General features: G+C 39.5%; 1 protein-coding gene and 1 long non-coding RNA gene across 8 annotated transcripts in view; one reads left to right on the top strand and one right to left on the bottom strand.

Moving 5' to 3' along the window:
- Nucleotides 1–16,749, bottom strand: part of SLC44A3 (solute carrier family 44 member 3) — an 84,278-nt gene that overhangs the window by 36,072 nt on the left and 31,457 nt on the right. For 6 of the 7 annotated variants that reach the window (XR_009487500.1, XM_059854294.1, XM_059854292.1 and 3 more), the window contains exons 2-3: nucleotides 2,583–2,672; nucleotides 110–721 (exon numbers count right to left, since the gene is read on the bottom strand). Coding sequence is in view for 6 of the 7 variants with exons in the window: in XM_059854294.1 (XP_059710277.1) it covers nucleotides 110–136 (27 nt within the window). In the remaining variant the exon portion in view is untranslated. The remainder of the gene's footprint in view (nucleotides 1–109; nucleotides 722–2,582; nucleotides 2,673–16,749) is intronic. The other variant, XM_059854290.1, reaches the window with a different exon arrangement.
- LOC132331163 (uncharacterized) lies at nucleotides 2,670–13,857 on the top strand. The gene is made up of 3 exons (XR_009487501.1): nucleotides 2,670–2,950; nucleotides 10,449–10,506; nucleotides 12,575–13,857. It is a non-coding gene; the product is annotated as an uncharacterized LOC132331163 (long non-coding RNA).

The raw sequence follows: 16,749 nt of genomic DNA, 5'->3' as shown, positions 1-16,749 counted from the left end.
TGCTCCCCGCTCCGTGCCCCCCGCTCCGTGCCCCCCGCTCCGTGCCCCCCGCTCCGTGCCCCCCGCTCCGTGCCCGCGCTGTCTCGGGTGCGCCCCGTTCCGCGCTCACCTGCCGCCGGCCCCCGCGCCGCTCCATGGCCGCGCTCGCCGCGCCGCGCCGGGCCGTGCTCCTCGGGAGCGGCGGGCGGGCCCGGGGCGCAGCCGGCTCGGCGGGGCGAGGCTGCCCGAGGCTCGGCTCCAGCGCCGCGGGGCCGGGCCGGTGGCACCTCCGGCAGCTCCGCCCGCCGCTCTGGCCGGGCTCTGCCCGGAGCGGCGGGGCCGCTGCGCCGGTGGGAGGGAGAGAGCGGCATGGCTGTCCCGGGGCGCTCCACTCCCGGGAGAGGCGCTCGGCGGTTCCGGCAGCTCCTGCCCAGCCGCAGGTATATACAGGGCCCCCGGTCAGGGTGGAAGGTTTATATTTCCCTCTTCATTAGCTTATTTCTGGGAATAGCTGAAGATTTGTCGCTGCCGGCACGAAATGGGGGCTGTTCCGTCCTGTAAAGCCCACTGACGCTGATACCCGTTCGGCTGATCCGGCTGCATTATCAATACACAGCCAATCATAGATCCTTTTCAGCTTCTCTTTGGCTGTAGCTTGTACAGCTACATCACGCTGACGTGCTGTATTATGCTATACATATTCTCATCTATGTCAATATGCATTTTGCATGCAAAGGAATTCCTGCAACAACAGGAATAACACCAAATTAGGTCAGTCCATGTAACTGAGATGACTGAGGAATGCGGGAATAATTAGCCACTTTTAATAACATGTTTTCTCTGTGCTGTGCCTGTTGCCGATTTATCTTTATGTTCACTAAGTTCAGCTCAATGATCTAAAGAAAATTACAAATTGGAAGGATCTTAAGAGTATGGTTTCGTCCTCCTCCTGACAGTCAGTGGAACAAATAAATATCCTCTTTAAGAAGTAACACAACATCTGCAATTGAAATAAAATTGAATTAAATGGAAGCTGTTTTGCAAAACTGTTTAAGAACTGGTCCATCTTGTATAGGAGACAGAGCACTAGGCTAGTCTTGTCTAGAACAAGAAAGCAAAACAAAGCCAATGTATTCCAGTTCTCTGGAGAAAATGCAGCATGAATCCTTGGTGACAAACTAGCATAGATGGAAATAAATAGGTAATATCAGAAACTGGGCTTTTATAAAACAAGGTGCCCAGAATATTTGAGTCCTTCTAAGCTGACTGGAAATAACGACATTTTTTTCAAAAGGGTAAGTCATACAATGTTTCTGAAATTGACATTTTAACTGTTTTGACAGAACCTGCAACAATTCTGATTTAAATTTACACACACCTCCACCCCCACCTCCTCCCCCTCCCAAGAAGTGGTTCTGAAGAAACACAGACGGTAAAAACTGTCTTACAGTGGATTTATTAACCATTTAGTTTTCAGCCAGCTCATAGTTCTTGTCTTTATCAGCATTTTGTCTTTTAATGTTCATTACTCATCAATTTTGGGGAGTTTTCAGAATTTGGATGAAAATTAAAATAAAATTCTAAAACTGAAGGAGCAGTTTTGTGCTTATAAAACTTAAATAGAGATAGTAATTTTTCCTCCACTTTGTGTTGTTGCACTTTAAAAATGTGTGGGAAAAGTAATTTTCCCTTGAAATACAAATGTAAAATTTCACAGGAAACTTAACTTTTTTTTAATAAAATAAGTTAATTTTTTTATAAAATAAGTTAATTTTTTTATTCTATCAAGAAAGCTAACCAAAATTATTAATAACCTTTAACCTGGAAAAAAAGTATTCTGAGACAGAATCATTATCTGATTAAGAAAAACGATCTTGAAGAACAATGCCAGTAATGAAGGCCTGTACTAGAATCTGATGACTTGCTGTCATCACATACTAATATTTTGCTGTTGGTCTGGCACTTTTTGAAGTCCTCTTTAAGTTTTGTGTTCCATTCTTACTGTGAATAGAGGAAAACAGCAAATGGAACAAATATTTTTTAATAAACGCCAGAATCCAGGTAACTGAAAAACCTGTAAAAACATGTAAAAAAAACCTGGAATCAGCAGTAGAGGCCTGATTTTACTGAGCAATATCAATCAAAATTCTTTTATTTCTTCAGCTAGCCTAGGAGCAATTATCTTAGAAATGCTAGAAAATAACTCACAATTAGAATAGGATTTAAAATAAAAAAAGCAAATAAATATTTTAATTGTACTGTTTTTTCCCTGAATTTCAAACACAATCAAATAAAACATTTATTCTATTTAGTAGCAGCTGAGTACTTTTTTCCTGTGTCACTAGGTGGGGCTCGGCTCCCAGTTTCGAGCTCCAGCTCAGCATTTGAGAATGGGTGTACAGAGCCTCACACCACGGTGAGCCAATATTCTCAAATGAGGATCCTCATGCTACAGTTGAAGAAAATACCAGGAAACAAGGCTCAGATTGGATAACAGATTTAAACACCCACATCCAAAGTGTTATACCAAAAACTCTCACTTGTTATTTGTCCAATCCTGCCAAAAATTGCCCAAAAGATCAATTCTGGGTTTTCAGTCTTACCATTTTTGCAGGATATAGCCTGGTTCTGCAGCTGAGTCATGCGAGCACTCAGTGAGGAGCAGGGAGCTTTAGAAGTGATATTTTGTAGTGCTGAAATTGAAATGAGATGAAAATGAATTCTGGAGAAAGAGTATTGGATTAGAGAACTGGTCCTTCTTTTTGAGCACTAATGACTTGGCCAGAGAGGTGGCCAGTAGCTTGTGCTCTCTCTCTCTGGTGAGAAGCCCAAGTTGGAGCCTTTGGTCTCAGTCCCCTGGTCTACATGGACAAGATGCTGACTTTATAAAATAAATATCTTCATTTCAGTCTTGTATCCAACTACAGCCACTTCCATGGGAGATTGGTATCATGAGGATCCATGTTCACTCGTAAGTCTGCACTGATCTCTCAAGAATGTAACATTTCTTGTAAAGGAAAAGAAAATATTTACAATCTTGGAGTACCCAGGAACTCACAGTGATTTATTTGAATTTTAAGACTTTTTAAAATTTTCTAACCATTCAGCCTGCTTGGTGTGTTGCAGTTGGGGAACCACAACAAGGGAGATTAACATTTACACTACTGAGTCTACCTGCAGTTTTTAAAGGATGTTTTACATGTTAAACATCCTCAGACGTGTTTATCAGCAACAGAGATGAGCAGGAGTGTAAATTCATGGGCATTTTTCAACTCTCTGTTTTTCATGAAGTCACATAGAATATATAGAAAAAATCAAACATGAAATCAAGCTCCCTGATTCCAAGCTTTAATAACGAAGTTCTAATTATTTCTTATGACTGTAGTTTATTCACTGAGAATGAGTCCTGGTGCTGCCTGCACTCAAGGCTCAACTTTCTTACCAAGAAACTTACCTGATTAAAACTGGAGCAGGAATGTGGACTGGGAGAAGAAGGTGCTAAATGAGAACATGACAGCTCCTTGCTAGACTGGTTAAGTGAGATGACTATCCCTATCTGTATCCCCTTCTGGGTCAGACAAGGAACAGAGACCAATTACTTTAATAACAGGACATGGTAACTGAGAAACTCAGCTTAAAAGCAAACATTTTCTGCCTAATTAGAGAAGGTGCAGCTGAGCATAATTTCCATTGCTCTCAAATGATCTTGCTTATGTACAATAGCTTGGCAGGCAGGCACTATTCTCTGTAGGTAGCTATGCTTGGAAAATCCTGAACTGTAACACCCAGAAACTGAACATAATGCCTCCTATTATGCTCAAGCTGCTGGTCAGGTTTGCATTCTAACTGCAGGTGTTTATGACCTCATCTCTCTTGGACCATTCAGTATGAAATTTCTCATGGCAGGTGCTGAAGATTTTTGGAAAACATCAGCACATATTATTCAGCCACTTTTAAGAATGAAATTAAAGAACCAGACAATATGGTATCTCTTCTTGGATAGTAGTAAAGAAATTATTACACATTATTTCATCAGAGATTTTTAATGGACAAGAGGAAAGAAATGCTTCTGGCTTTTTCTCATCTTTGAGAAAATTCATCCATATTTACCCAAACCACTTTGATAAATCATGGTGTATGCTCAGTCAACTTGATGAGCTTCATAGCTAAAGGATCTGTAGTCTGTGCCTGCATGGTGTACCCAGGACCTGGCTGAGACAGTCTGGGCAGCCCTCAGAGGTGCTTCTGACCTGTCATGCACTTTCACTGTTTCACCTTCACATCAGTGATTGTCCTGACTGAGAGCAGGCACAATGGACAAAGACTGCTCCTGAGGAAGGATTAGGGATTCAAAAAGTCAGTGTCATGAATGCATTTAACCTAAGGCTGTAGACAGTGGGCCATTATGCCTCTGTTGAGCCACAGTAACAGACTGAAAGCCAGGACTGGCTCAGCAAAGACACCAGAAACAGAAGTGAAATGGAAGTCTAGGACAGTAAGGGAATGGCTGCCAGAGAAAGGAGGTGGAGGGAGGACTGGCATGCAAGGGACAGCATGCAGGATTTGAGGAAAGGATGGGGCTGGATGTGAATGAGACTGAGAGATAGGAGGAAATGGCCGAAAAAAGGAGGCCAAGATTGAAAAAAGTAGGACCCTGAGAACTAAGGGAGGCTAGAACTGATATGGGGAGGCACAAAACTGGCCAGGGTAGAAGAAAAGGGTAGACAGTGAAAGCTGTGTGGGCATAAACAAGACATAGCACAAGTCCTGAAGGTACTTAAAAGATTAAGACTGTGGGGAATGATCAAAAGAATCTGCATCTGCCACCACTCCCTTTCACAAACAGAGTGTCACCTTTCCTCTCCTTCAGCAAATATCCTCAGTGTTGGCCTGAGAGCACCAGAGAGCCCTGGCAGACTCAGGCCTAGTTATCAACCCAAAGCTCCCAGCCAGGTTTCTGATCAGCCTGCCAGTACTGCCACTGCTCCACTGGATCCACTGACAGACTTCTGTCCAATGCATCTAAAGAGTCCAATCTTTCTGATGAGTTTCTTTGTGATGCTCCATGCTTGCTTTTCTGTTTGCTCATCTGTTTGCTGATCATTTACAGCTGGACTTTCTAAATACTTTGTTTAAATATAATTATGAAAATGCACAAAAGATAAAATAAGCAATATTTTTTCTAGTAATTTTTGAGATGTTTTACTTCTCAGCCTTCTCACTTGAATTTAACAAATTAATAACCAAATTAATAATAAAATTCTTCTGGATATTTCTAATGCATTGAGAAGCTCTGTTTTTATTTCAGGATAATGATTATTGGGTAGATTAGCCAGCAGTCTAGAGGAATGGAGTGTGCACACATCTTACTGCCTCTATATTTTAGATTACTGCCGCAAACCACCATCCCTCCTGTGATTTAGCAAACATATGAATCATTCAAGGAACGAGTATAATACCACAAAGTTAATTTGTTCCACTTGCCACACAAGCATGCAGACATCTGCACAAAGAGCCCTTTCATTCCTGTCGATACACAAGCTAGAGCACAGCCTGACCCTAGAAAAGTGTTTGCTGAGTTGAACTTGATAATAAGCTTTGATAATAAGCTTTAGAGGTGACTCATTTCAAGGTTTGAGAACAGAGCAAGAGAATCAATGTTTCAGGACCACATGGAACATTACCTACCAGACAAGGCTGGAGCTGTACCCTTGTGGGAAATCAGAATTACAATGTGCCCAGGGTCCTGAGCGGTAAATGGCTTGGGTAGCAGAAGGTGAAAGAGCTTGAACTGGAACAACTTCTGTGTTTCAGGGCTGTTCACGTCCCTCTCTGGTCTAAAGAGCAGACATGCCAGTACATCTGAGTGTCTCAGTACAGAGAACAGACAAGTTACGCTGCTCTTCAAAACATCCCCTCAAAAAGCCAGGGAAAGAAACAGCTTGAGTTTCAGAGGAACTGAGAAGTGAAAGCTGTGGATTTGTAAGGCTGGGAAAGGCTGGCTTGTTCTGTAAATTATGTAAATGGAAGGAAGGATGGAAGATATTCTTGAGAGCAGCAAAGAGAATGGAACCTAGGATAAACCCAAATCAAAGAGCATTGCAAAAGGCTTCAAGCTGGACCACACGGACTATGGAGAAATATCTGTGACCTGCAGAGTCAGGTTTAGTTCTGAATGAAAACAATGAGATATTTTCGTTAGTTGGGTGGAGATCAGGGAAATGTAGTTTTTATCAACACCAAGATAAGCAGCATAATCATTACAACGACTAGAGGGAAGTCTTTTCTGAAAGCACAAGATGCTTCACTGATAGTTAGTTCTTGTAAGGACAATTTGCATTGATGGAATCAGCGACTGAGTGTTTGCCAGAGAAAAATAATGTTGAATCCAGAGAGACAGCTTGGACTGTAGGGCTTTCAAAGCGCCGCGAGTGCAGAAGCAGCGGCTGCCCCGTGCGTCTCCCACTGGATGTCACTCTCGGGCAGTTCTGCCAGCGGCTCTTTGCCGCAGCAGCGCCTTACAGCTCCTCCTGGCAAACCCAGGCACAGCGCATTGCTCAGCTACAGGGTCTGCTAAGAGGCTTCAGTGCCGTTTGTTGTAGCTTTTAGGTTTGGACTTTGCGAGCACTGCTTTCCACCGGTTCCTCTAGTGGAAACAGCCTAACTTCATGGATTTATTGCCTCTAGATGTTTATTGTACTGAGGTTTGACAGCATGTACAATTCTCTCCGTGTTAATTAGTTGTCTTTTTAAAACATAGCCTACAATGTCTAGTGAAGCTTGGGCAGCAGCATATATTGTTTTGCTTTTTCTTCATCAAAATAACACAAGTTTTATTTAGAGAAGGCATTAGACCCTCTAGTTTATTCAAATGTAATGCTCCCAACAACAGCACAGGCAGCCAGCATAGAATCTACTCAAGTTAGTAGTCCATTTGCAGATTTCATTATACTCACTGCACAGTGTGGCCAATTACTTTACATGAGAATAACCATTATTTTAGTCAAGAGTTCCAGAGAAAGGGTGTTCATGGGCAATAATGTGTTTCTGCATAAGTTTTATACAACTGGACAGGATCCATTGCAACGCACGTTAAAAGACTTACATATCTTCATTGCCTGAAAAGGGAATACTGAACACCCTGCTTTGCACAGCCTGCTGAGAGCAGGAGGAAAGGTGATTATCTATGTACTAAGTGCCAATAGGCTCCCTTGTCAAAGAATCATCAATCTGCTCTCCAAACACTGATGTTTGAACAGCACGTCTATAAGATCAGTATGTGGCTAGTCATATTGAGTCAGATAATGGCCTGCAGATATCTGTTATTTATCTGACCTACTCTTCATGCTACCTTTGGTTTACCTTCATTTTCTTACAGAGACTTCTCATAAATTACCTGCTCAATTTATGTTTTGTCTTAATTAGTCATGAGAAGAAAAACCAACAGGAGTGGAATGGGCCCAGCAGCCACTGGTGGTGTTACAGACTATGAGATGGCATGACTTACATAAACAGTTTATTCATCTCCATTGAAGTGACATTGAATCAGTATTCCCTCAGATGAGTAGCTCTAACTCATAGAAATTCTGCAGTCATTCTTAGAAGCACACCTATTTATAGGGTAAGAGTGCAATAGCTGAAATATTTGCTAAGAATTGTGGTCCAGTTCTGCAAAATCTAATTAGATGTGAAATAGCTAGAGAATTCTATTAAGAATTCTTGGAATCTAATATTATGAACAACTTTTTCAGAGAGAGGAATCCTGAAATCTAAAGTTCTTTCCATGATATTTAATTTTATCCCATTATCTGAAAAGATATAAAATATTGTTACATGTTATATATCAAACTTTCATACAAAATTTTATCCTGCACATGTGCATGAAGTTCAGCTAGGCAGAGCAGCTGGATTCTAAAATCAGAAGCATGGAGCTCCATGTCATTGGCCAGCCCTGTTCTGCTCTCATCCATTACCTGCTGGTACTTCCAGTATCAATATATAATTTAATACAATATGTAATCACTTTGTGTCAATGTTTCCATCAATCATTTCAAGTGAAAGAAGAAACAGTTTTCCTTTAATAGTAGAAAGATCAATATTAACAAATCTTGTAGCATCATCACTAGAGTTAACGTTTTCCCATTACTAAGATTAAAGAACTGCCTTCTTTTGAGAGTTCTTTTCAAGTAATATTTCTGCTTCTGCAATAACAATTCATCACTCTGTTCATAATGCTTGTTATAAGCAACCTTATTGTGTAAAGTGTTTTCATGGTGTTAGGTAAAATGAGATACAGTCTTACACTGAGACCTATGTAAAGCAAAATGTACGTAAATATCTAGATATTGCTGCAGTTTTAATTTACTTTAATCTTTGCACATAAACTGAGGGCTGTTACTCATCTTTTGTGGTTAAACCATAGAACAACACTATTCCTAGTCTGTCACATTATGGGTAAAGTCATGGGATAGCTACTGTGCTTTGATAGCATTCATGCAGTAAAAAAGAATTAGCATTCTACTAGCTGTTCCCAACACTTGTCCTAGTAACTGTGTATCATTACAGCAGAGAAGACTATCAGGCAAAGTTTGATACAAAAACACTCAATGGAAGGTAAAAACTTCTTCTTTGAAAAGCTGTTTGAGGAAGCAAGATTTTGCAGCAATCATTGTGTGCTTAAAAATGGAAAGATATTTTGAAAAAAGGATGTTGACCCTCTTTCTAGTGACTAAAATTTGAAGTTGTCGAACTGACATGAGCAATGGCAGTATAACAATTTCCTGTCCACGTAACATATTTGCACAACATAATGTTAGTGATAAAACTAACTAGGAAAGTGCATAACCCAAAGGATGTGGATGTGTCTGGGAATTCCCATGGCCCTTCCTGTGTATCAGTAAAGGAATAAGACAAAACAAACATCTATGGGCTGATCATGCAAACAGTTATTCATAGAGTTTGCTTCTCTTCACCTTGTTGATATGTGAACTTTACGCTTCAGTTTCCCTGTCTAAAGTCAATTAAAAGTAAGTCGTCAATTCAAAAGTGTTGACAGCTTTCTGTCAACACTTGGCTCAGAAAATAATTGCTGTATAAAAAACTACTTAGAAATGGATTGGTTTGGCTACATAACTGTTCTAGGAGAGTTAGAAGCAAAAGGTGATTCTGGTCTCTTTTTGGGTTTCTCTTTGAACCCATAGAAACCCATGGATTGTAGTGGTCTGGCTGGCATGGGTGAAAATGGATTATTTGAAAGCTCACCAGGACACACCAGAAACCTGCACTCACACTAGGCCCCATATGATTACTCATTTGTAGAAATTTGTTTGCTGATTCTTTCAGGCAGAATTCACACAAGGTTTGGGTTAAATGAAGGGATATGTCCTTTAGATAGTTTGCCCTTTCTTCTGTGTCTGACTTTCTGCTCTCCAGCAAGTATTTTCAGCTCTCCCTGCCTTGGTCCTGCCTCTTGCTTGGTAAACTGGCAGCAGCTGTGTTTCTCTAATCTCCTAAAGCATGTATAAATCTAGTCTCCTAAATCTATGTATAAAAGCATGCTGGCTTTGCCACACATGGCTTTGTTTATTGAATTAATCTGATTGTGGTCTGCTGTGCACCACACCCAGTGTAAGGAGAAAAATACATATATTGCATATAAGTTCTAATTTTGATAGTACTCATGTAACAAGACTATTGAAATTTTAAAACTAGTGGCCAGTGTATATTTCCACCTGATTTATTTTTAAAAAATTCAAATATTCCATTTTTACTGGGGTAGTAGTCACCAAAACCAAAGTATTTTTATTTTTGATAATGTAATCTTAATAAAAACATTCAACTGTGATATGTTTCCCTCAGGAACCAGCTATCTGCAAAGAAGTTTCAACATCCACATCATCAGGAGTCACACTTGGATCCAGATTTCTTTGAATTATTTTGAAAATCAGCAATAAACAATAGTTTTTTATGCCATCTTTCCATAGAATAATGCAATTTCCATTCTCACTGGTCCCAGAGAAAGATATTGTTTATCTGATACTTTAAAAAGAGAAAAAGGCATAACCCACAGAATTTTAGCAAGTGTGGTCTGTATTACTTATCACTCTTCTTCTAAGAGAGTTATGAAACAAATACTGGGGGCCAAAGTAAATAGTGTTTCAGAGATTGTATAACAACACATGCCATGTTAAACAGATCTGATCCAACACACGCCATGTTAAACAGATCTGATCAGATCTGTTGGAAGAAGCTGCAAGTTTTCTTACCCATATTAACACGCTGTATTCCATGTTTCAGTTTGTGTTGCTGTGGAATGCTGTAAAACCTTTAATTAAACTGGAAGTGTAAGGATCCTGAATTTCCAAACATGGCACTGCGTTCCTTTATATCTTATTTTAAAAACTCTTCTGCAGATATGTTCGTAAATCAAGCCACTAGTCACATCTTTCATGTTGCAACTTACTTTTCAGGCTTTTCCATGAGAACACAATGCTGGTATGTCGTTATTCTACAACAATTTGGATTTTTGTAAGTATCTGTAACTTTGGTAACTGGAAGGAAGTTCCTCCTTGCTCATACTCAAGTTTGTTGCAAGTTATTAGAATTCAGAAATCCCCGTGTGTAAATCTCACTTCCTGTCTACTAGTGATCAGTGAAGTAGCTCTTTAATAGTGGCTAAAGAGGCTAATTTTTTATGCAGTTGTCCATTTTTCTTTAGATTCCATCTCTATATATCATGTGGCAAAGAGTGCAAGGTGTAGTACAGAAAATTTAGTGAGTCAGAGAAACCAAAACAACCGATGTCTCAAAAGTTCCATGGTCAGAAGCAAAAGCTCCTGCAACAGAAAAGTTAAGGAGGGAGAGAAAGGAGAGATGTGCCTCAGGACCATGATATTAAGTGCTTGAGTAATCAGGGAAAAACAGACTTTAGAAGTGTAGACAGTAAAGTTTCTCAGACAATCTCCTGTGATTTTTCTTTGTTCTTACTTACAAGTAAGAATTAATATTATAGACAGAATTAATTCAGAAATCTCATGAGTCTCACTCCTACGTATTATTTCAGTGGCAAAATTTAGAAATGGACTAAGTCCTCCCTGTCTATTAAAAAATGTTCAGAAGGATTAGGAAATATTAAACAATGGAACAGGAAGGTCTGGGGACAAAACCAGAAGAAGGTATTCAATATGATTCTCATATGTCATTTCTCATTGTGATAAAGGAGAAAGGGAGATGTAGAAGAACATTCTCTGGTTGCTAATATTTGCTGCCCTTCCTGATGTCTCAACAAATTAATTCTGCAGCTGTCACACCTCATGTCTGGACCTCTCCAGGGATGGAAGGAGAGAGTCAGTGTCCCTGTTTTCTGGGGTTTGTGCCTTTTTATTCTGGGACTTTGAATCACCCATGCTGTTAGTGACTGATGCCATCCAGGCTTTGATGTTCTCAGAGCACAGAGCACATGGTAACAGCTGCTGAGACACTCACCCTCTGTCATACTACTTACTGTGTGCACATTTTCCCCTAAAATGAAACTAATTGAATAATGATTCCTATGACTGACTCAGCTCTTTCTTCTGTTTATGAAATGACACTGGCTAATTTCTATTTCAATTTTTATGTTGTCTTTTTCAACTAATAATTTTTTTTAAACTTTTTTCCTCTTCACTGATGACCAGGTCTAACAGTTAAAAATAGCTGAATAACTGATAGTTAAAATAAACCTAATAACTGATGCCTAGATTTATTTTGACTCAGGCCTACCCACTTGCCAGCATCTTTTCCAGGGATATATAGGCCTATTTACAAGTATGCTGGGACCCTACATTTATCCTGAAAGTAATGGCTCTGTGAGGATACAGATGACCAGATATTTAGAGTTAGAGGGTATTCCTGAAAGCAAACATGACAAACCAGTTGGTTACCAGCTGGCTCCATGGCCACATGTACCTTGTACAGTTCTCCTAACTAAAATGTGAATTGTTAATCACAATGTTGTGAACCTTCAGCATGAATGCAAACAGCTAAAGAGCAGTAAGAAGGAGTGGATATATGAGCAGACAATGGACAGATGAGCAGACAATTCAAAATTATCCATCTGTGCTCTGATTTATAGAAATTAGTGGCCCAGGCACAATGAAACATGGACAAAGTCATTACTTGGTTTCATTCTGAAAGGAAGCAATATAAGGAAGACAGAAAATAGAATATGCAAGGCCTTCTTTTTTTGTCTCTAATAGACTTTTTTTGTGGTTTATTTAATCTTTTTTTTTAGCCCATTACACCAATATTGAAAAAGAGAAAGCAATTAAAAGTAGATAAAGGGAAAATGAGTGTTAGAGACTGACTCAATCTGATTCACAGCCCTGTCTGCTTCACAGCCTCATCAAAAGGGGCTTGCAGAGTTCAGGTGGTCTAAATTGGAGTAGCCCTGCACTTACAGCCCATTGGACAGACAGAAAATGTCTCTGGAACTGCCAGGCTGGAATTTTTATAAAAATTAAAATTGACTGAAGCCTGTTGTAATAAGAGTTGAAGTGGACAAATATAAGTAGTAAAGTATTAAAAATAAATCTTGCGTGTATGGCTGTATTTCCAGGTGAACCCTAGGCAGGCAGCACGGGCGCTGGCTGAGCTCGAGGGACGCCTGCCAGGCCCAGCAGTGCCGATGGCAGGGACAGGAGTGGCACAGGCGTGGCAGCCAGGGCATGGTGAGAACATGGAACAGCACAGCCGAGAGCCTATGGAATGTCGAAATGCCCAGAGCTTGGTTCTGTGCCCACATGATGATAAAGAAGAAGGAGAAAGCAAGAACTCGCACAGATCAAGTGGTAACATGTTCTGTCCCATGATCCTCCCGGGAAACACTTGGCAAAACATGGGTTGCTGTCTACAGTGATTTGTGTCAAGTGACAACAACAAGTCTGAGGGTCCAAAAACTGTCTTCAGAGCACCACAGAGCAAGGCAGGAGACTGCAGCCTGATAATATTTTTTTTTGTGGCAAAGTTGATTGAGCAACTTGTCATTCTTTCCTTGTCCCCTTTTCCATCTACTTAGTTGAAGGGTTGCTTTTAATAGCTCATCTGCCATGGGACAAATTACATTTCTAAATTATTTTCACCTACAGAAATTAAAGAGTTCACGGCATCATTATTGTTGCTTTTAATACTATTATGCCTTCTCCTTCTCCAAAAGATGTCCTTTCCCTAATTTAAAAAACAAACATGATTATATACTCTCTACAACAAGCTAAAATCTAGCATCTAAAACCCCCAGAGAAATGAAAGAGTTGACTCCAACATATGAAACTTGCTGAGTAATGCTATCCCTTAAAAAAATTCTACTCCGACTCATGCAAACCACATCCTTTATAAACAGACCTCACTACTCCATGTTGCATAATGTCTGTGGCAGTTGTGCTCGTTATCAGCTTTATTAGCACTTAATAACTACACAAATATTTTCCAGTTCTTTTGCTTGTTATGTCTGTGTATGGTTATAGTAAACGCTGTGTCAGAAACTGCTACAGATAGGACTGCTACATTCCTTAGCACTGAGCAGTAATCCTTCTTTAGAAAAAGAGGTAATTCCTAATTGAGCTTTTTCCCTTGGGTGGTGCATGCCTATTTACACATACAAATACGTATGTGGCAAGTGTATGTATACATATAGATTATATATAGATATACATAAATCTCAATACATATACACACTGCTCTGTACCAAAATATGGTATTTCAGAATGTTGCAGTTCATATGTCCTATAACCTGCATATAATTTCTTACAAATAAAGGAATGTACAACCAAGCAGCATAAAAGACACATTTTAGGGTTTCATGCCTACAGGTAAGAAGACAGAAATAAACACCAAAAGAGTTAATTTTGTGTTGTGGAAAGTAAAACTTTATGTGGAAAAATAACAGTGAAATCAAAAGGGAGAGGCTGCTCTCTATCTACCTTACTAAAAACATACCATATCTTAGTTCTGCATTCCTTGTGAACCTTAGATTCCTATCCAAGTTGATAAAGCACCGTAAAGTGAAAGTTGGGATTTAAAAAATCTATTCATACAGATTTGTGAATGAATATTGACATGACCACAGCATTTATTTTAGGACACTAGAACAGAGAGATGATAGATGTTTACCTCAGAAACAGGTCTTACTGTAACAAAAAGAGTTTGTGCAATCAGTCATCTTCCAGGTCTTATTTCTTGTGTTGGTTAAGCAGTTTCATGACTAAAGATGTCCAGAAGCACAGTAGGATGTGCAGGCTATGGATCGTATACTATCTGGTACATAACCTCTAAACATACTGGAATGGATTTATAAAAATATGAACCTAATTTTCTAACATTTATCAAAAAAATGTAGTGAAATCTCAAGTATTAGAATATGAAACAGCAGCTAAATCTGGGATGTATTCAGCTGTGAAAATAAGAGAACACAGTTTTGTATTTTAATAGAGAACTTTTCAAGCCATATAACATTTAGCCATTGTCTATTATACAAGAGAAACTCTTTCTAATCTCCCCATCAACATATATTTGTTGATTTCAATCTCTTTGCCAAAGGCTTTTCTGCACTGACCCAGAAGTTTTGCTTATTATGCACATGACTTTATGCTACTTGCTTTGATGTGTCACTACATTCAATCAAATAGTATTTCTATTTCATGGGACATTTTACACAACTGTGATAGAAGATCATGTTTCTAACAGCTGCTTTTAAGCTGAGCTAATATGGAAATGAATATGACTTACCCTTATAGCAATATAAAGATATATGTGTTTGTACATACAAACAAAAGCATCATAGCTGTCAGCAGAGCTGACAGATAAAGTTTGCAGGTATCTTTGACCAAGCTAAGCTCACTTAGCTCCCCATGACCCAGTTTCCTTATCTGAGAATGAAAGACTGTACCACCTAGACTTCTACCTTCCTTTAGTAGTGTTTTGAAAAAAAAGATAGTGCTGTTAGCATAATTACTTTGGTTTGCTTTCTCCAAAATACCTTGAAATCTAAGAGCAAATATAAATGTATGCTCCTTATGAGTGGTCCAGTAGTGGGTAAAGAATACTGAATACCCTTACATCTCATCATTCCCTACTGGACACTACCACAGGGAGGAAGTCCTTTAGGGAATATTATCAGTAATCACTACAGTGCTGAACTACTTGAAGATCATTAGTTTGGGTTCAGAGGCAGGGACAGCTAAAAACTTCAAACTTGGGGATGGTTTTAAATGCAGAGTAGGTATTTAATGGTATCTTTAAATTCTTGGAACCTACCAAGATTTTGAAATCCTGATGATCCCTTTGTGAAAAGTGATTATTGTTCCCAAAGCATTTCTGACAGTCACATTTGCTTTTACTTGCAATAGAAATAACACAAGCACGGTATTTTTAAGAGGATTTCAATGCCTTGGGTTTTGATGCTGGTCAGAAGTCCTAAGTCTGTGGTTTAGGCTCTTAAATCCTTTTTGTAGCATATGCAAGTATGGTATGAGATAGTACAACTAACACAATACTAATATGGATTAGTTTTGCACAGTTAAGGCCTCTTAAAATTGAGATTGTATATTTCAAGTACTCTTTCCTAAGCTACTGAATTTTTAAACAATGTTTAAACAATGTTTAGTAATGATGGTGTAAGATATGTCTGTTTGCCTGACGATGCAAACCATAAAGAATGCATGGCATTTATTCTCTTTGTTAATTTCTGAGCATTATTTCAGGTAGTGCTTGAGACTATCTACATGCTAGACATTCTGGAGCCTGACTACTTACAGGACATCTGTCTTTGTGCAGTATTGTGATAACCGGAATCATCCAGCACATTTTTGCCAATGAAAATGTCATAGATACAGAGAACTCTCGGCTTGGAGGTTTGCTTTGAGAAGGTCTAGTCTTGTTGACTTTGAAGGCATGAATCTGTTTTTGTGGGCTTTTTGCACAGGGTTTGTTGGTGGGAATTATGTTGACTTCTCCTGAAGCGGCATCTGTTATGTCTAAACAGTTACCCACATATTCAGACTCCACTTTGACAGCTTTGCTCATACAGTGATTTAAACATGAGTGTGTCATTATAACTGAACTGTGTATCCAGACTCCCTGAACACAAGCACAGCTATGCCTGCCCAGCCCATGCCCACTGCCCACCCCCTCACATCTTGCAGCAGTGTCAGCTGCCAGCCAGGGTGCCATGCTGTTCCAGGATTTAATCTTTCACACACGGGCCTGACCAGAAGGAAACGTTACCAAATGTGTTGTTAAGCAATGCAGGTACCTGGAGCACATCAGGCCCCAGCTCGCCTGGACTTGGGACTTGTATTTCCTTTGGCATAATAAAAGTAGGCTATATACCAAAGCAAGGTTAGAGAGTTGTTTTATACTTGTTCCCAAATAAATAAATAAGAGATCTTTCTGTATAAATACATTGCAACTTTTACAATAAACTTTGTTTTGAAATTTGCTATTTCCAAATACTGTGGAAGAATCAGAAATTCAGTATTTAATGTCTTCCTGTAGGGTCTTGGCACAGACTGTTGGAGTGGGAGGCCTCTGGCAGAGTTCTGAGTACACAGGAATCACACATTAAGAGCAAAGTTCCTATGAGTTTGGAAAGATTTTCAGCCATATATTTGACTTTTAAAAACATCTGCCTTCATTCATTTCCAGCATGTTTATTTAATTTGAGACAGATGTCTCTCATTAGCTTGTTGCTGGGGCTTGGCTCCCTGAGGCAGTGTCATGCTCTCCACTGCTTGCTGT

The sequence above is a fragment of the Haemorhous mexicanus genome, chromosome 9, assembly GCF_027477595.1.
Source record: "Haemorhous mexicanus isolate bHaeMex1 chromosome 9, bHaeMex1.pri, whole genome shotgun sequence".
In the NCBI taxonomy this organism is placed as follows: domain Eukaryota; kingdom Metazoa; phylum Chordata; class Aves; order Passeriformes; family Fringillidae; genus Haemorhous; species Haemorhous mexicanus.
The sequence above is the reverse complement of the archived record's forward strand: the minus strand, read 5'-3'. Positions and strand labels throughout refer to the sequence as shown.